The 21,035-nt window shown below is 39.7% G+C and overlaps 2 protein-coding genes across 2 annotated transcripts in view; one reads left to right on the forward strand and one right to left on the reverse strand.

The window, feature by feature from the left end:
* PMM2 (phosphomannomutase 2) overlaps positions 1-14,077 on the reverse strand; it is a 27,761-nt gene extending 13,684 nt beyond the window's left edge. Inside the window, exons 1-6 of the mRNA XM_036738342.1 lie at positions 13,766-14,077; positions 7,093-7,204; positions 5,945-6,021; positions 5,252-5,343; positions 3,403-3,502; positions 3,166-3,241 (exon numbers count right to left, since the gene is read on the reverse strand). Coding sequence (XP_036594237.1) covers positions 3,166-3,241; positions 3,403-3,502; positions 5,252-5,343; positions 5,945-6,021; positions 7,093-7,204; positions 13,766-13,831 — 523 coding nt within the window. The 5' untranslated portion in view covers positions 13,832-14,077. The remainder of the gene's footprint in view (positions 1-3,165; positions 3,242-3,402; positions 3,503-5,251; positions 5,344-5,944; positions 6,022-7,092; positions 7,205-13,765) is intronic.
* TMEM186 (transmembrane protein 186) lies at positions 13,982-17,136 on the forward strand. The gene is made up of 3 exons (XM_036739544.1): positions 13,982-14,015; positions 14,058-14,140; positions 15,826-17,136. The coding sequence occupies exons 1-3, from the start codon at positions 13,982-13,984 to the stop codon at positions 16,450-16,452; spliced, it is 744 nt and encodes a 247-aa protein (XP_036595439.1). The 3' UTR covers positions 16,453-17,136.
* The last annotated feature ends 3,899 nt before the right edge of the window (positions 17,137-21,035 follow it).

Raw genomic sequence — 21,035 nt, forward strand, 5'->3', positions numbered from 1 at the left:
GTTTTCTTTTTTTGAGGAACAAATGAGATAATGAATGACAATGTTAAAAACCAAAAACAAACCACAAAGTATTATACAATTTTGAGGTAGTATCTCTTAGAAGGAAGGGTTTGAGTATAGTCTATCAGGAAAAGTCCAAAGAAATGCAAAGATAACCAGGTGGGAATGAAGGCTTCTACTTTAAACTGATACACATACATACACATTTATAAATTTAATTCAAAGAAGGAGAGAGTAGCTTCTGCTTTTTTAACGAAATACTCCCAAGTTAGGAGTACTCCATATCTCTACGGCAGAAAGAATATCATTTTTGTTACTACTTTTGTCTAACCAGATAACTGTCACATGTGTTTGTTTTCAAATGCTCTGATCTTCGGCATCTACTCATTCAATAAACTAGATCTAGGAGGAGCTTTTTGAGGAACAACGTGAAACACACAGGCCTGGCACCGAGGAATACAGTGACAGGGAACTTCAATCATCCAAACCTCTGCTAGAGCTTCAGCTCTGACAAGAAGCACAACAATCAATATCTTCTTTATTGACCCTTAGTGATAATTTCATCCTTCGAAAAAAGGAGAGAACTCAACAAAGGGGAATTCTGTTCAGTAACAGTAAAGAACAACGGGCTGTTGGGATGTAAATAGTGAGATCCCTCAGGTAAGTGACCATTCTTTCCTAAAGATTAGGATCAAGGAGAACAGTCTGACATACATGCTGGATTTGGGAAAAGATGATTTCAAGGGATCCAGAGAAGAAATAGGTAGGATCTCATGGACCAAAATGCTTCAGGTTAACTCAGCCCTGGAGGACTGGGAGATACTCAAGTACAAAATTTTAAAACACTAAGGGACTAATTCAAACGAGGAGAAAAGAATAGGATTTCTCTGAAAAGACAGATGTGGATGGACAGTGAATTCATCAATCAACTCAGATTTTTAAAAGACATGTAGAGAAAATGGAAGTGAGACCAGATAACAAGATGACTATAAGAGGGTAGGAATACTAAAATTCAGAATGAGGTAAGGCTAGAAGGACAACAAAAAAGGGATTATAGTTTTGCTTTGAGTGGATGGGATGACTGATAATAATAGCTAACATCTATACAGTGCTTTAAGGTTTGCAAAGTGCTTTACACATGTTATCTCCTTTGAAGCATGGAAACGTAAACATAAGCAAGGAGACAGATAAACACAGCACCTCGCTGCCCTTGATCAATTCAAGCCACTTGCTCCACTTCTGGGTGCAGAATTTACTGGGTGGTGTTTTAAAGATTGTGGAAAATGGGAAAGGCACAAGATTGGAGGACAAATGTCATGACTTTTCAAAAAGGAAAGAAGATTCTTCTTTGAATTCTCCTTTCAGTTGGGAACTTTTACATGCTAAAATCTTCTTAACCCTAAGCTTAAAGTTTAAGCCAATTCCAGCCTCATTTCAAGTTATCAATTTATTTATATTTACATATTTATTTATAATTATCAATAACATGACTTTCCTTCTTTATTTTCTCCCCTCTTCAAATCACTCAACACTTTTGGCAGTCATTGGATCATGGGTCTAGAGTTGTATGGGGCCTCAAAAGCAATTTATTTCAACTCTTCATTTGACGAAACTGGAGTCAAGGGAGGTTATGTAACTTGGCCAAAGTGATCGTGGTAGTAAGCAGAAGAGGTGGGATGTGAACCTTTCTTCCTCAGGGTCCATCTGGCTATCATGTACTTCTCTTATTAAATCCCTTCAATGGCTCTCTGCTGTCCACTGGGTAAAGTTCAAAATTCTTTTGCCTGGTACTCAGTGTCTTCCATAATCTGGTGCCAACCTGTTGTTTTACCCATATTTCATAACATTTCCCTACGTGTATTCTACACTTTGGCCAAAATAGACTGCTCGCTGCCCCTCATGCAATCCTCCACTTTCCAGACTCTGTCCCTTTGTTCACACTGTTACCTATCCTTGAGATTCTTACCTCCTAGATTTAGGAAAATAAGAGTTTCCTCAATCTGATCTGCTGAATTTTTACTTCTCCTGAATTTATATCTGTGGCATAAAAATCAAAAAAAGAATTTCTGTTTCTCTGATAAATCCCAATTTAAATTTACCTCTTCCTGTAAGCCTTCTCTGACCTCTCCAACGGGTAATGTTACCTCTCTTTCCTCAGATTTCTATTCCACACCTCTCTTATCGATTTATTTCAAAAGATTCTCAGTTCCTCCCACGCGGGTCCTCTCTCCTTGATATGTCACTACCCATCCATGTCTGCGTACAAAGTTTTCTATGTTGTGACTGCCAAAAATATTTAGCACCTCTAGCGATGGTGTTTCTGAATTTAGCTGAGCTGTTTCTTGGACAATGCTTTAATGACAGGCCATGCTCATTTCCAGCAGAGTAGGATCTGCTAGAGTTTGCATTCTATGGATTTGAACCTAGGGTAAGGGTTCTTAACAAACCTGTTTTTGTGTAGGGAACTATTTTGGCAGTCTGATAAAGCCTATGGATCCCTTCTCAAAATCATTTTTTTCACATGAATAAAATTAAAAAAAAAAATAGGATTACAAAGGAAGCCAATTATACTGAAATATAGGACCCTATCCCATATGATTACATATAATAAGACCTGCTTCAATACTTCAAGGATCTGTGACTTCATCCTTTTTTGTGTGTTTCTTCTGATGTAGATTCTACTACTTGGTCTTTGAGGGTTGTTTTGAATGAAAAATTCATTGTCCTGTAGCCAACTTGGTGACAGGGCTTTCTAAACTTGCTAGGCCAGTCCTTGGATGATGGAACTGGGCCCGTAATTAAAACTGTTTTAACTTGGTGGCATCTGTCAGAGTTTATAGTAAGCTGGCATTATCTTAAAGAGTCCACTTCAATGACATAATGAAGCAATGAATGACATAATGAAGCAATGAAGTAGGGCTCTGGTGGAGGCTCATGTGCTTTTATAAAATGTTACAGTGTATTTTAGTTACCTGTGCATATGTCATATCTTCCTACTAGATTGTAAACTTCATTAGGCTTGGACTTATTTAAATTCTGTACTTTGACTGGCATCTAGTCCACTGCTCTGTAAATAACTGGGGCTTAATAAATATTTACAGAATTCAACAGCAAGATCTGGTAAAGGGTACCAAAATCCCAAATAGGCTTTAAAATAGGAAATACCTATAGAAAATGTAAGGCCCTTTCCTTCAAATGTTTTCTGCAGATCAGTCACAAATTTCTGCCTTATATTTTCTTTCTGCGGAGAAAAAAGAAAGACATTAGTTACTGACTGAATTTGATTTTAGAAATGTAATTTTAAAAGAACAATATTTTTCCTTATTTTATTCTTGGTAATGAGCATCTTAGCTCACTTTTGTAAGTATAATAGTTGGCCAAGGACATTTAGGAAAGACTTACCTTATCTAGTTCATAAAATTCAAGTCGTTCTTCCTGACTGCAGCTTCTTCCAATAGGGGACACATTTAACATCCCATTTCGGAATTCGATGAAAGTGCCCCTGAAGAGAGATAAGCCAGAGGAAAGATTCACTGAGAAGTAACAATTTGAGCATTTTCTAATTGCACAAACCAGCTGGCTAACTTTAAAAAAGTTGGAGATTCTTCATGTCAGACAAAATGAGGACACATGTCTCTAGGACACAAGGCAATATCAAACAACTTTGATCAGAGATTTAAGTTCATGTATTATGCTTGCAAAATTGCTACGCAGAACTTTGCTGAAAAGTGCTACGTGAACAGTAATAGTACTGATATCACTACAAATAAAAGCAATAAATATTTGAATAAAATAACACATTAGATATGCCAAGACTGTGGAGCTTAGTTCCAAATGGCTACTTTGTAAGAGAGATTTCAGATACACTGCCTTTACTAGAAACGCAGTGCAAAAACATTCTTAGAACTGTCCTCTAAGCTCTGGTGATAAATTAGAAAACTAAAAACACAGAAGGTAATCCTAAATTATAGTTTACAAAGTTTTACAAAAATTCATTTCACAAACAGTAAATTCTTTATGACACAAGACTTTTCCAGGAAATATCCTGAATTTACCCTGAAACAACAATAAGAACTAATTTTTCTGTATTTTTAAAATTCCTATTTGGAAAAACTGCCTAGTTTCAGAATGTCAAGTTTCAGAATTATCAAAGTATAGCTCCTTCACAATCTAATAATGCACAGGCCAGATTTCTATTTCATGAAATGAATATTAGTCTATGATGAAATGTGGTAATTCCCAATAGGGATCCCTTTTTATTTTTATCCTGGCCTAATCTGTAGTCTAAATAAACTAAACCTTTAAGTGTTGCCACCAGCATCTTATAAGAACATCTGACTAACCATAAATCACCCAATGAGAACTCTCAATTAAACAGATCCTTTTCTCCTCTGCACTTAAAAAAAATAAGTCTTATTCACGACTTAGTGATAAAAACCAACTCCACACATTCAGCCCAATCATCTATACCTATGGTAATGTATAAGAATATTCATAGTGACAATTATAAAGCCTTATAAGATCCTAAATTATCAAAGATAAAAAAATTTAAAAATAATTCATGTGCTGCATAATTTACTTTTTAAGGCAGAAAGGAATGCTGATACATTTTAGAAAAGTTTTTAGCAAGATTTTTAAAAAAAGGATATCTTAATCTGTCAAACAATCCATTTTCTGAACATTGTGATTTTTACCATATCTATAAGGATCATTTTTAACCTATTTTAATCTTTGGTTCTAGGGGCCATAACAAGTTGGATTCTCAATGTTGCTCCCTAGCTCACTAAATTATTACTTTAGTCTGTGATGAGAGATGGTTTAGTGTGGAAGATAGAGAGCTGCCTCAAAGATGAAGACTTGTGCGACCCTGGGAAAGTCACTTAACCTCTCAGTGGTCTAGACAACTTTCTAAGACAGGAAGTTGCACAAAAGGTACTAACTTGCCTGTATTAGTAGAGGAAGTTTTCTATACCCAATAAAATCATAGGTCCAGGTCCAGTTCCTATCCCTTATCCCTACCTCATTCTGAAAAGGTCGTTGTTCATTGACCAGAGTAATTCAGAGGCTCCCCTTTTACCTTTTACTAGTCTGAATTTGTTCCAACAGTATAGTATGTCCTAAAACTCAAGTGGCAGTTTTCTGATTAAAATTAGTACTAAGTTTACTAATAATACCAGCATCTAAGGCATCAGATCTTTATGACAGATGGGAGATGTATATCTTGATTATGCTGATAAGGACATATACCCACCTCTTCTTTGGCAGCTTAATCTTGGCAATGTAACTCAGACAATAGTTGATTAAATCTTGGATTAGGTCTTCACCCAGATGACCCTGAATATTCTAAACAAACAAAACACTTTGGAGTTACCAGATTAAGTATGATCCATTTCCCAAATGGCTTTCCAATCAAGTTATTATGTAATTATGAGGCAAATGTGTATGAGATTAATGTGTGTCATTACCTTCTTTATTTTTCCTTCCTTTAGTTTCCCATGATTAAACACAGTTGGGTTAATCAGAACAGTGAGTTTATCAATCAAATGTGTTTTCTGCTTCATTACTCTGGATTCTGTTTTATAGGCTTGCAAATGCAAATAAAACCCAGACACTTACACCTTCTTATATTACACTCAGTTAAAAACTCCCAATGCAATCAAAAGAGGAAGCAGGTAACAACTGTCAAGTAGTTCCCAGAATCCAAGTACAATATACTACCATTTTTTCACCAAAATTGTCATTGTTAAAGTTCTACTTGTTGCTGTAGGTATTTATGCTAAGAAAGCTTACAATACATCTAAAAAGTCATTAGGATATGCTATTTAAAGTCAATCCTTGCATTTCCTATCCTACTTCCAAAGCATGGCTATTATATCAAATTTTATTTTAGAAATTGTTACTATAACAGTGTAAAAAATATTCTGTAGACTCTGAAATGACCTACCTGCTTACACAGAAATTTGCCATCTTTGTATGCTACCAAACCATTTTCTGGAAAGACGTAATCATATTTTTCAAGCACTAAAAATAAAAATGAGTAGCAAATCATAATGCAACTTATTTATATGTTTCTATTCATCGCTGATTTTTAAGAATTACAAGTGACGTGATAAAAGGAACATCAGCCTAGGAATTAGGAGACTTGGCATTGAGTTTGGGTTCTGTCATTAGCCATATAAAGTTGAGCAAGTCAGTTCATGTGTCTGCATCTGTTTCCTCATCTGTTAGATGAGGGGGTTAGACTTGCTGATCTTGGTAGCTTTAAAATTCTGTGATTACATGATAATCCATCCCCTAATAGGGCAGGTTTTACCCTATTACATGGCACCCGAACACAACACCCTCTTGTGGTGAATCCTAGAAGATGGTAAGACTTTTGTTCTCTAACTAGTCTGAGATAAGAGGAGAAAGGAAAAATATCATGGCCAGACAACGGGACTGAAAAGTCTAAATTTACCCCAATAATTTTGTGATTTAAGAGATTTAAAGCAACTGAGCAGACAATAAGAAACACCAAAAAATGGCGAAAAGTAATTTACAGGAAATATAATCTTTGATCCTCAGCATTTGTAAGCCAAAAAAAAAAATACAACTTGCACATTAAACTATAATTTGGAAAGTAAATGATTATATTTAAAAGCATGGCCTCAGGGCAGCTAGGGCACAGTGAGTGGAGCACTGGCCCTGGAGTCAGGAGGACCTGAGTTCAAATCCGGCCTCAGACACTTGACACACTTACTAGCTATGTGACCTTGGACAAGTCACTTAACCCCAATTGCCCTGCCTTCCCCCCTCAAAAAATAAAAAAATAAAAGCATGGCCTCTAGTTCTAAGTAGGCTAGGGCCAACAGTAATTCAAATTGTGCCTAATATATTGTTATTTTAAGGTGATTCTACTAATATTTGGGCACCAAGTTTACTTACCGGCTAGTAATTCCTGTTACTTATAAGACAAGCTGTTTGGTAAACAAGGAAACAGGAATTCACCACGTGGGAGGTCCAGGCTTAGAGTTGCATATGACCTAATATTTTTAATGTCATAATTTTCTAAAGAGAAGTTAATATTTTACTAGGACAGTAATCACTTTTTACCATTCTCTCCCAGCTGCTCCTGTACTTTTTCAAAGTCTGAGCCTCCAACTACTCCAATTTTTATCTTCTGTCTCAATTTTTGCAGAAAGTCATCCATTTCTTTGGTGATTTTCTGTATATTAAAAAAGAAGAGACAAACCAATTAAACACAACATGGCCATAAAATTAAAATTGCAGAATTTATAACTATGTCTTCTCAGGCCCAGATGGCTTTCTTGCGGATTGGTAAAATCATAGCATTTAGGATTAACTTTGGTAACAAGCCTGGATCAAGTGATCTAACAGTGCCATGAAAGAGGGAAAGTTTAAAACTGTAATGGTGAAAGGGCTTCCTCCCTGTTCGATGGGCTCAAGTAAAATATTTTAATTTCAATTGTAAATACTTCAATGTTTCTTATTGGTCACCAGCTCAAATAGCCAAATCAAGTCACCTAAAACCCTAAGCCAAAACAAAACATAACAAAAGTTTGCTCATACTCACATTAATGTACAACAAAATGACTTTCGTAGTTTTAACAATCACATCGCTTTTCATCAATCACATTTATAACATACATGTCACATTTTAAAAACTTAAAAAGCATAAAATTCAAATCTAATATATAAAATCTGGAGTTTGATATGTATATACCAAAATGTATATAGTACTCATCTAAAATCAAGTAAAGGCTATGAAAGAGAATGTCTCAAGGGGTTTATTCTGCCCTAGCCAGATTAGGAAGAAGCAAAAAAAGTTAACTCTGGTTGCAAAATATCAGAAATTCAACATAAATTCCTTCTCCAAATCGAATCTTATGCATAATTTACAGCATCCTAATCTCACAGCAAAATGATGAGCTAAATCACCAAGACATACTCAAGTTAATTAGGCAGGAGGAAGACAAATAGTCTATTGATCAGACTAAAAGCAACATCCAGCTATGTACAACCACAATCCCTAGCTAAAATCCTAGATACCACAAAAAGGTTTTTGCGTAAGTAATCACTTCCACGTTATAAAATAACAGCCCTTTATATGGAGAGGCAGCATGCTGTAATAGAAAGAATGCTGGACTTGGAGTCAATAGAACCTTGGTTTGAATCCCAGCTCCAAATCATAAGTTGTGTGGCCACAGGCAAGTCACCTAACCCCTTTTGGGCCTCCATCTCCTCATGTGTAAAAGGGGGATGACATTTGAGGGAAGTGTTTTGTAAAGCTTAAAGCACCAAATGTAAAGTATTATTACAAGGAATTCTCTATGAATGTAAAATCACAGGACACTAATGAACTAGTTTCCAAACAAATTATCTGCAAAGTACAAGCTCAGAAAATAACTGAGCAAAATTGCTTAATAGTATGACTACAGCTTCAAGTAGGTTACTTTCTTCTTTTAGAATTTGCCAATAATCGTCATGTTGAAAGTAAAGTAATACTTCTACTAACAAAAGATGTATTCTTAGTAATATTCTTCAGGCACTACAACTGGATGGGACCTCAGAGATCAGTTGGCCCAACACCTTTATTTTATAGATGAGAAAACTAGAGAGGTGGGGAGATTTGCTTAGGGCCACACAGCGAGTCAGTGACGGGGTCAGAATTAGAACCGTGGTCTCCTGACACTCCAAGTGTTCTTTTCATGATCAATTCTGTATTTTGCCATGAATTTCATCCCTAGAGAAAGGAATAATATAGGAAATATAGGTTATGTTTCAGGATGTCAAATGTGGTAAAATTATATCACTGGAAAAATAAAATATGTATGGGGCAGAAGGGATAATGGACAAAATTAGGAGAACAGATGTAGGAAACCCTGTATTCGGCCAAAGGAAGAGACTGGAGGCATAATAAGGTCTGAAGAGAGAATGATTTGCCTATAGCAATGCTATGACCAGGGAAGATTCCCAATCCTATGTGACAAGGGACGTTGGCTCCTCTATCTAAAGAGCCTTCTAGTAGCAGCTTTAGCTGAAGGCCTGGTTTCTTTTTTCTGGAGGAACAGGAGGCCATCTGGTGGTGAGAAAAAAGAACCAGTTTTCCCCAAATTTCCTCACCTGTTAAAAGAGTCAAAGGGCATTGCCAGAAGGGATCTTAGAAATTGTTTGTCCAATCCCCTCATTATACAGATGAGGAAACTGAGGCTTCCTGAAGTCAAGAATCTTTTTAACAGAGGGCAAAACTTTTGAATCCACAGTTACTGACAAAAGGCTTAAAATGAAAATAGTGTTTTAAGTAGCACAGGAAAACTCAATCACTAAAAACATTAGTGAAAGAATCACAATATTACAACTGGAACAGACCTTAGATATCCTCCTATCTAACCTCTTCCTTTTACAGCTGAGAAAACTGAGGTAAAGAAAATTAAATGGCTCGACGAAGAATTGAGAAAATGAACCTCTCTCCCTTCTTTGCAGAGATGGAGAACTATGGATGTGGAATAATTCATACACAGTCAGACTCAGCTGATATGTTGGTTGGTTGTGATGAACTGCTTTCCCCCACCTTTTTATCTTTCTTTTTCATTCTTTGTTACGAGGGATGGCTTGCTGGGTGGTATTATAAAAACGAAAAATATCAATGAAAGAAATATTTAAAAGAAATAAATAGACTGGGGCTTAGGAAACATTTTATTAAACAGATTTATAGAAATTGTATTTTCTGACTTTCAGCAAAGAGGATATAAAGACTATTCTATTAAAAAATACTTTAGCTAATGTAATATGGGTTGAGGGGAAAGAGTTTTAGACTTGGAATCAGAAGGCCTGGGTTTGATTTTTGGCTTGGACACTTAATAGCTTTGAACCGATATATGGCACTCAACTTCTGATTCTGTTTCCTCATATGTAAAATGAGGATTCATTTCACTTAGGAAGCATTTATTAAACATCTACTGTGCTCCAGGGGAGAAATGTCACAGTGAACAGAGGCTGGCTTGGAGTGACATGGGTTCAAGCAGCACTTCTGACATTTGGCTGTGTAACTGTAGGCAAGTCCTTAACCTCTCAGTGCCTTACAAATCACAGAGAAGTTGCCCTTTTACATTAGCAGAGAAGGCATATCTTCACTGGGAGTTTCCTACATGGGTTAAATAAATCCCTACCAAAACAAACAAAAAACCTCCTGCTAGGTGCTAGGGATACAAAGACAAAAATGAAGCAATCCTACCTGCAAGGAATTTACATTATTGAATAATAAAGTTAATTCTCCCTAACTCATGGGGTAGTTGTAAGGGAGAAAAAAGTTCTATTATTATTATTATAATTCATATAATCAAGAATAAGTGTTTCCTTTAATGATATATCCTGCTTCAATTTCAAGTTTCCAAACTCCCTCTTGAGGAAGCCACTTCCAAATAACTTGAAATAAGGTGCAAAGTCTTTTCTTCTGACCTTAACCACTGTAACATGCAAATTTCAGCTCCCTTCCCACCAAAAAAATTGACTTGTGCTTATGTGTGAGGAAAATATTTAATGTACAAAAGATGTAGGCTACTCAAGTAACTATAACTTTTTGGAGTCCAATTTGTATCTTAGATTTCTTTTGCATTTCAGGCGTCCCAACATTAGTACAATACAGTACTATTCAGTACGTGCAACAAAAAGGGTTCGTTAAATGCTTTGCTAATGTAAAACTATCCATGGGTCATGAGACCTAGGGTCCTGTTTCAGACAGATCGGTATTAACTGAATGACCTTGGAGAAGTCACTTAGTCATTCTGTGCTTTGGTTTCCTTACCCAAATAATGTGAATAATACCTGTCCTAGTAAACTGAATGGGGGAAAATAAATGAATGGCAGTTGTAGGGTTCAAGTGAGCACAGACTTATGTATGGTCCATTGTAGTCCCTGGTTTACAATGTACCACATATCTCTTGAGGAAATTTGGAACTCTGGATAATGCTATCATATGTAAATATTTACTAATCCAATTACTCCCTGATTCCCCAGCCTTCAATTTTCAATACTTCAATAAGCCATGATTTGTTTACTACTCCCTTGACCAATGCAGACTTCTAGGAACCCTCTCTAACTCAGTAGGTCATCTTCAAGAGTTGCTTGACTTAAAAGTTAATCTTCTGTCTTTGACGTGGGCTGAGAGAAGAACAAACTCTTAAAGCACCTGATGGGAGCTTATATTCAGCTAGCACAGCCTCTGAGCACCCAGTGTCACCTCTATGCTACAATGAGAGCTCTCAGGATTCTAGAGAAACAACTGTTCCTTCTGTCCCTTACAAACAGCCATGAGGCCATTGAATCAATGTGCTAGGGCATTTCCAACTACAGACTTCTAAGCCAGTCTTCAAGAGTTCAATACATGACTTAGTCTTCCTCTCCACTCCAATATTTGGGGGTTTCAGTTTACATACTAATGAAGTCTCAAAAGCTCCTAATCTCATTATCACCCACCTTCACAATCTATAACTCTTAGATTGTTCTATCTGACCACAACCTCCTATGAGTCTTCTTTCCTCCTCTAAACTTATACTCTATCCTCAGTGTAACCTCTAATCATTTCACTCCTTCCTGCTTTCCCAGGTCATCAACCTCGTCTGGTCTCACTTTTCTCCCTTCAAAAGTCTTATTTTATCAGTTCATCTTTACACTGTCCTCTATCCTTGAATTTTACTTTATTATTGCTGCTCAGACCTTTCTAAATCAACCTCAACCCTTGATTACTTCCACCATTCCTATCCAAATACTTGAAGGAATTTACAATCTTGATGACTGGGTTTACTACAATCTGATGTTAGCTGATCTAAACCAAAATCTCTCAGTCATATACCAATTCTTTTACTCTTTCTTGTCTGACAGGCTTTCAACACTCCTCACATGGTCCCCATTCCCATATCCAATCAATTGTCAATCCCTTTTTCTACCTTTTATGCTTCCTGTTCCCATATTCTTTCCACTTAAACACACAGTAACAATTCGGGTCTTCATCCTCTGTCACCAGGATTATTGCAATAACTTCCTGGTTGGTTCCACTGCATTTAAACTTTCCATTGCATCCTCCACACAAATGCCAAACTGATATATCTAAAGCACATGCCTGACCATGTGGCCACCTCTATTCAAGAAGCTTCAAGGGCCCTCTACTATCTCTAAGGGGAAAAAAAAACCAAAAACCTCTCTAGCACTTAAAGACTTTTGCAATCTGGTTCCCCTAACTTTACTGCCACTGCACAGACTGTCTCCCATGTCTACAATGCTCTCTCTCCTTACTTCTGCTTCTTGGAAGCCTAACTCCCTTCAAGTCTCTACTCAAGCATCACTTCCCACAAGAGACAGTTCCTGATTTTCCTAATTATCAGTGCACCATATCCTACACCTTCACCCCCACTAAATTATTCTGTATGTGTTTTATATTTATCTGTGTACATGCTGCTCCCCAAGTAAAATGCATGAACTTTGAGGGCAGGAATCATTTTTCTTTTTTTGATCTTGGTGTCCCAAGTGCCTAATATATAGTAGGGACTTAATCAGTGCTTGCTGAAGTGAACCAAATTGAACTGACCCCACCTCACTCTCTATACTAACTTGTACTTTCCAATATTAGTTATTTTGCTTGGTTCTATTCAGGAGTTTCTGCCTTATTTGTTCAGACTCCATGCCTGGAAGAGATTCCCTTAACACCAGAACTCCAATTCTTGAAGAACTTCAAGACAACTCAGATGTTCTCTATGACACCTTTGCTGATTATCCCCCCAGCTGAAGGTAACCTCGTTCTCAATTAAAAAAAATTTTTTGCCTGGATACCTCCTCCTATAGCACACTTAATTGTGCACGGTCTTATCTTGTCCTACTAAATTATTGCCACACGTTAGCCTTCAAGAACTATGATTCCTCATTACGGTATGAAGGTAGGTGCCTACGTTCAAATCCTTTGTTAGGTACTTATTAGTTATGTAAAATCCTAGACAAATCACTTAATCTCTCTAAGCTTCAGCGTCTTCATTTGTAAAGTGAAGATGATCGTTGCTGCTATCGAACAGGGTTGTTTCAAGACTCAAAGGAAATAACTAGCATGTGTAAATCGCTTAGCAAACCGTAATGCAGTATAAAAATGCTAGCAATTATCACCGTTATACCTCCAGGAACGAAGCAGGCACTTCATAAATCTCTGCTGAGTTGCAGGACTAAATTTCTTTGACTCCAACAGAACTTAAGCTCCCAAAGGGCAAGCATCCCACTTCCTTCTCACCCCAGGAGCTCCACGATGAAAGATCGTGCGCACAGAGCTACCACCTTCCCAATGTGGTAAGACCCCTTCCCAACTGGGTGCGTGCCTAGGGACGGTTTTTAGGGGGAGGGGAAAGAAGGCGAGGAAAAGGAGGCTACATGTTTTTATTTGGGGGACTGTTCAATGTGGGATCACCCTTGGATTTGGAGTCCGAGGCTAAGGTTCGAATTCTGACCTTGCTGCTTATTAGCAATGTGAGGTTGGGCAAGTTCTCTTTGGGCCTCAGTTTCTTCATCTGTAAAACGAGGGCACTGGTTGGTCCAGATCACAGGCGCTCTTTACGGCTGTTTCTGGTTCCAAGTGCTAGGACCTCATGCCCTCCAAGGGCAGCGCTAGGTTACCAGCACCCTCCCCCACGCCGGGATTTCTAAGCCCCCTCCCCCTCCCCTGCACACGGGGGAAACTGAGGCTCTGCGAAGCAGGCGGCTGCGTGGGGCGGGCTCAGGGTCTGCTTGCCTGTCGCGGGGCGGTGAGGGTCCCGTCGACGTCGAAGAGACAGAGAACAGGTGCCGAAGGCTCCATCCTTACAACTCACGATTCAAGTCACAAGCGCGACGAGACGCGCTGGCACCTGAAGCTTCCCGGATTTGCCTCACAAGCCGCGGGGAACGCCGGGAAGGTGAAAGACCAGAGGCTCCGAGTCACAGCCTTAAACCCCTTTTACGGCCCACGATGACGCGCGGAACTACAACTCCCAGAATGCAACGCCCCAAACACGTCCCATCCTTCCCTGAGGTATGACCCATAGGGGTCGAGACACGCACGCCCGGGAGCCAAGTAGTTCCGGAGGACGGAGCAGGTTCGCTTCCGGAAACAGGCGGCGGTACCATGGTGAGCAGTTGGGTTTCCGAGTATAGGGAGGTGGGCGCTGCTGAGGTGCTGGAGAGGGGCCGCCGGCTAGATCCGCTAGCTGGGAGTCCGAACTTGGTCACTTCCTCTTCGATAGGCCGGAAGAAAACCCTCTCCCGTCTTGGAACGAGGGGGGAAGCGTACTTGGGCTCCTTCCGGCCTACGGCACCTTGTCATCTCGTGAGGTCGCGATGTCAATTCAATTGACTAAACTCAATAAATATTTATTAGGCGCCTACTGTGTGCCAGCAGGTATTGTTGTGCTAAGCGCTGGGGGTACAGAAAGAGGCAATAGACAGTTCTTGTCCTCAGGGAGCACACAGTCTAATAGGAGGGGCAACAAATATATACAAAGCAAGCTATGTACAGGATAAACAGGAAATAATTAAAAGAGGGAAAGCTTCCCTCCGAGCCGGGCTGCGGGCCCCCTCCACCGCTCGCCTTCCCATTCGAGGTCTTTAGACAGCGAGACCCCGGCCCCCTTTTTATCCCATACCGGGACATCACGACCCTGGGTCCGGAAGTCCCCCATGATTCTTCGTGCTGCTGATCCACCCTGAAGGCTACACCCCTCGGGCCCTAGATGCTCCTTTCCTGGGCTGTTCTTTTACCTACCCCGCCCCCAGCGGTCGAGAGACCATCTCGGCACCCCACTTAAACCATCTTGGTTCCTTTCACTACCTCATCTGAATATATAACATTGCTGTCCTTCATGCACTCTGCATTGCAGCTAAACTGGCCTTCTTGCTATTCCCGGAAGGATGGACCTCTGCACAGGCTGCCCCCTCTTCCCCACCATGCCTAAAACGCTCTTCCTCCCTCACCTCTGCCTTTTTCTGAATCCTTAGCTTCCTTCAAGGGCCATTTCAGATGTCATCTTCCAAGGGAAGCCCTTCCTGATTCGAAGAATCCCTCCCACCCCACTTATTAATGTCTTCTACATCAAATCAGTCTGCAAGTATTTATTAATTGCTATTCACTAGATAAACAAAGAAATTACCCCTCCCCCCCAAAAATAGTTCCTGCTCTCAAGGAGTGCATGGTCTGATAGGGGAAACAAAACAAGTTACACACAGGATAAATTGGAAATAACTGAAGAATGGCACTACAATTAAGAAGGATTGGGAAAAGCTTCCTGTAGACTGAGGGTGGGGGGTGGAATTTTAGCTGGGACTTAAAGGAGACAAGGGAGACCGGGAGACGTAGACAAGGAAGGAAGGAATTTCTATTGCTTTGAGGAAAAGGAGACCGGATCACAGAGGTTTGAAGAGATGAGGTTAGACTTGGACTTTAGGAAGATCGATTTGATACATGAGTGGAAAATGAACAGGAGTGGGAGAGATTTGAGGCAGTAGTCTCAGCATGGTGTGATAAGAACCTGCACCAGAGTGTTGACCTTGTCAGAGGAGATAATGGGGCAAATGTGAGAGTTATTAGCAAGGTAGGATCAACAGGAATTAAGAACTTATTGGTTATGGGAGGTGAGAGTGAGGAGTTGAGGATTACATCTAGATTGTAAGCCTGAGAAAGTTGTGTTATCTGTATTATTATTAATCTTTGCATCTACTTACTTGTATATACGTTATATACTCCTGAGGGCAAGGACTTAACTTCACTGTTACTTTATATTGGGATTTGTGAGAGAAGTTCATTCTTTTCCCTTCCAGGTTACCATCTTCAAAGCTGGTTTCCCAATCCGTTGGGTGGTGATGTTGCAATGTCGGCCTTGGTTTTGCAAGATGCAAATTCCCAGTTTGTACGTGGGAAGGCCTGTCTCCACAACCCCTGATAAACCATCAGCCATGGAGACTGAAAAATTCCAGATGATTTATCGGTTTCCTGGCATCAGATTCTGTGGGTCACTGTCCCGGGTAAAGATTCTGCAGACAGGGATTACTGTGGTAATATTGCCACTTAGCTATTATTGGTACATCCAGGGCCTCATTCCCCTGGACTCCTTATATTTCACAGGGGGCATTGCTAACGTTGCCTTAGCCATGTTGTACTGGATTAGTCATTTCTTTCGTCGGCTTGTTGGGATCCTTTATATGAATGAGGCTGGCACTGTGTTGCGGGTGGCACACCTGACCTTCTGGGGCCGACGTCAAGACACATATTGCCCAGTGGCCAACATAATTCCTGTATCTGAGACCAGTGAACATCCCTTTGATGTGTTCTTGAAGATCCAACAGTATGATGGTGATCAGACCTTCTACTTAACACTGCGTTTTGGACACATCCTGGATAGGAAACGCTTTGCACAGGTGTTTGGGAATCTTGATGGAAAACACTGATGGTTTGGAAGAAAAAACCCCTGGACTTTAGGGGAGTGTGCTTTCACTGGAGCTTTGGATGGTAGCCTCGAGTGTGCCTGTACTGTACCTGTGCCAAGGATTTCTCCCAGGGCTTAAACTAGAGAGGGAAGTTAAGAGGCAAGAAACTTTGAGTGTCTGGTGGCAGGCACTTGTCATTCAATGTCAAGAGATAAGTGAACTAAAAGCAGACCTAAGTTTCTGGTAAAACAAGTTGCTGAACAGGCTTTGAAAAGAGAGTACCCAGTGGAACTGTGAAACTGCTTTTAGTGCTGCTGTGCCAATTGGTCTTCCACTTGCATATTTTTTCTGGAAAAAGGCAGTTTGATTTTCTGGAGAGAAAATTGTCAGGACCCAGTGGATCCTTGTTCTGCTGCTGACTGATTATAATGGCCATGATGGCCTGTGAATGACATTCAGTCTATCAAAAAGAAAGTATTACTTTGCTGATATTTAGTAGGTGCTTGAGGAAGGCATGACTAGGATAAAACATGGCTATTTCATTCCCCTCAGAAAGGAAGCTTTGTGCACTCCTCGGAAACAGGATGGAAATCAGAGGTTAGCATAACGTCACAATTGTGAGTTTTTTAACCTTTCAGAGATCTAAATATCTTACACTGTTAACATTACAGTTTAATAAAAAAAAGTTTTGGAGGTTGAATGGTTTATTCATGTATTTCTGTTTTTTGTTTTTTTTTTATAGAACTTCAGCAGGGCAGCGTAACTCATTGGGTGATGCTGCAAGTGTCTTGGTAGGAAGAGGGATAAACTGTCACTGGCTGCATAGTGGTTTTAATGAAAGTCTACAGTAGGTGCTATCTACTGAAGACTCATGTATTGGAGATGGGGGAGGGTTGCAGTAACTTGATTCATGGTCAAAAGAATTAAAAGGGGTCCTTTGCAAGTACTACTTAAAGCAAACCATGAGATGTATGAGCCTGTAAAACCTGAAAGCAGCATTTCAAGTGGTATCAAATTACTCCAGCTACCTGCATATCCATGACACATAAAAGGACTTTAACTCATTGGTGAATTTGCTCCATGTCAAAAAGATGGAAGGCAAAAGAATAATACAAGTCCTTCAAGGGGAAGAACTTGAAAAATGATTGTAGTTTAAAAGAACAAAGGAAAAATATTTTCCTTCCATTTTTGTTCATTTTATATTGATAAATGTAAATGAAAGGTCATAAGTTTACATGTAAGTTTCAGCAGTTAACTCTTCAGAAGGTAGTAACTTTGGTCCATGGGACTTAGAAGTATAAGTGATCCCAGGAATAATTTCAGTTAAAGCGTGTTTTAGAACGTAGGCATTTATGCAGTCCTTCAAATATGAAGTTGATATTATTAACTATCAAGGCATACCAAATTACTTTTTAGTAGTGGGGAATGGGGTAATGACCTTAGAACCTCTGCCTCAGTTTCCTCATTTATAAAATGAAGAAGTTGTAAATGATGACTTCTTAAGGACCTTTCCAGCTCTAAATGTATGGTTCTAATAGAAAGATTTGACACTAAATGTCCATTGGACAAATTTGCGCTAGCAGTCAGGCAACCTAGATTCTAGTCTGGGCTCTGCCACTAAAGAATTTTGTGAAGTAGAGTTCCAAAGTTCTTTTCAGCTCTGACATTGAGGTTCATGCAATACCACCAGAGGGCGCAAAAAAAGCGCAAATTGTTCTTAAACTCAACCAGACTTTACAACAAACAAAACAAAAAACCAACTGGAAGGAAATTGTCACTTCTGCAACCCAGTTCTGGCAATTATCCCAATTTATTATCAGTAGGACCTCTGAGATCTAGTTCAGCCCCTACCTAAATCATTAATCCTATTTACAATAGCCAACCAATCTGAAAAAAAAAAGGGATGTAATCAAGGGACTGAAGAATTCTTTTCCAAGTAATAAAATGGTTCACTTTTTAAACCATTAAGCCAGCTTTCCATATGGATTATAAAACAGCAAGGAAAAGCAAATTAACTGTGGTGTCTCAGCAACTGTCCTTCGTACAGTGGGGTGGATCCCTTTATAACAACTACTTTCAGAGGACAGGATTAATACTTGGGTTACAGGTGACCATATTACATCAATATGTGTAATTTTTAGAATGATTTAGTGCACCTAATTTTATGTATGGGCCCATGTTTTAAGTAGATTTTACTGTCAGTGGACATGGCGGCTTAGAATGTAAGAGCATGAGGACTAGAATTAGGAAGATCTTGAATCCTTTCTTAGACATTAACTAGATTCATGACCCGGAGAAGTTATTTAACTTTGGGGCCCTAATTCCTCATCTTTAATATGAGGGGGCTGTATTAGATAGCTTCTGTATTCCCTTCTAGCTCTAGATTTGTGATCCTATGACACTGCCCAAGGTTGGTCTTTTGCTGGCAAACTTACTTGGTTGTGATAATTTATGAACCCAGTGTTTACATAGTACTGCAAGGTTAGTGAACGCTATTACATGTCATCTTGTTTGATCCTCACAATAATAAGCTTGTGTGATCCCCATTTTACAGATGAGGAAACTGAAGCCTAGTACTATTCAGTGACTTGCCCAAGGTTACACAGCTAGTAATATTTAAGGCCGGTTTTGAATTCCTGTCTTCCGGACTCCCAAGTTCATAGTTCTATCCACTGTACCATCTAGCTGCCTATGCTACATCATGTCATTTGGCCTTTTCACCGGTGCTGCTGGCTTCTGAACTTCCTTTCTTGGTACATTGCCCAAGAGCCTTCCTACCCAGGGGACACCAGCCCTGTGTGCAGTTCTCCTTCTCAGTCCTCTCTGCAACTGTGACCCAGAACTGGATAATGAGCAGCAAAGTTGCTAGTTTGGGCCTGTCCCTGTGCCCTGGTTTGGATGGGAATGGTGATGGAGTGGGGGAAGCCCAGTATGGTTTGGGCACCCCATCTTGTCCTGGTGCACAGCCTCACCCTAGGACTGAAGTACTTGCCCCATGGAGAGAGTTCCTTGAGAAACCAGATGCTATCTTGCAGGTTGTTCCAGTCACGTTGCTCCTTGAGGGCTGGGAGTGTTTAATTTTTGTGCGTAATGCCTTATATATAGGTGCTTAATAAATACTGTTGATTGAAGTCATTCCTATGTACTAGAATCTTCAGTGGCTCACTATTGTCTACCGAGTAATATTCGAATTCCTTTTCCTAGCATTGAAAGCCCTCCAGAAAATGACAACATTCTATCTTTCCAGCCCTGTCTCATACTATTCCCTTCTCCCTCCTACCTCTGTGCACCAGCTAAACACTATACCCCATGTGGCTGGGACAAAAGAAGACTTATCACCACCAGAGGTGGCCTTTTCCATCTTGCCTTCCACCCTTCCCCCTACCCCTTGGTCCTGCCTGTCATAGAACTCATGAGATGGAATCTAAGAACTCCTCTCTGATGACATAGTGGACCACCAGGTCTTAACATCTGTCCTGACATGGCTTACTGAGGTCCTCCAGGCCTTACCACATGCCTGGCTTTTACAACTTGGCCCCAGCATTGTCAAATGACTTAAGTTATGTAATCCAAGGATTCCCCCTCTCCCCTCCACCCGGGCTCTGCCATTTGCTCTGATAAATGCTGCCACATCCTTAGGACTTTCAGGCCTTTCCATTTGCTCTATAGCTAACTTTTCTTTTATGTATTATCATCCCCCAGTTACAGTGTGAGCTTCTTGAGAACTGGGACTATCTCACTTTTTCTCATTTATATCCCGAGTGTTTAACATAATGTTTGCCACATAGTAAGCGTTCATTTATTCATTGATTCTCATATTGCTCCCCATGACTGGAATATCCTCTCTCTTTTTCTTAGCCTGTTGAGTTCCTTCTCATCTTTTAAATCTTAACTCAAATAGTGCTTCCTGTAAGAAACCTTCCCTGATCTTCCTCTCTAATGCACTTACAATGTGTTACAGTTATTAGAGGTCAGGGACTATTTCCTTTTTGTCTTTTTAACATCTAGCATATTTTGACGGAGTTAGTGCTTAATAAATGCTTGTTGATTAATTGTAGACCTCATCCCTCCTACTTGTCCAGCTCCATGAAGGCAGCTAGTGCCTTATCTGAAATTTGTAGCTCCCCCGGTCACCAGCATAATGCTGCACATAGTAGATTCTTAATGAATGTCAAACAAGGTAATTGTAGTGACAGCATTTTTGCTAAAGATGAGGCTTATCCAATAATAGGCCTTATAGTATTTGTTGAATTTGAGTTAATTCAATTAATATTCATTTGATGACATGAAAGACAGTGCTAGGTGCCTGGCATGCACAAATAAAAATGTGACACAATTCAGTGGGCCTGGAGTCAGGAATAACCGAGTTCAAATATGCCCTCAGACACTGGCTAGTTGTTTGTAATCCTTGGCAAGTGAACTTAACTCCTGTCTGCCTCACTTTCCTCATCTGTGAGAAGTAAGAACCATACCTACTGCCAGGGTTGTGAGGATTAAATGAGATAATATTTATAAAGTGCCTTGCAGACATAAGGCACTATTATTTAAAAATACCAGAGACTGCCTTCAAGGAGAGGGCCAGTCTTTTCATGCACTGACTTCCC

Source organism: Trichosurus vulpecula, chromosome 9 (assembly GCF_011100635.1).
Source record: "Trichosurus vulpecula isolate mTriVul1 chromosome 9, mTriVul1.pri, whole genome shotgun sequence".
NCBI lineage: Eukaryota > Metazoa > Chordata > Mammalia > Diprotodontia > Phalangeridae > Trichosurus > Trichosurus vulpecula.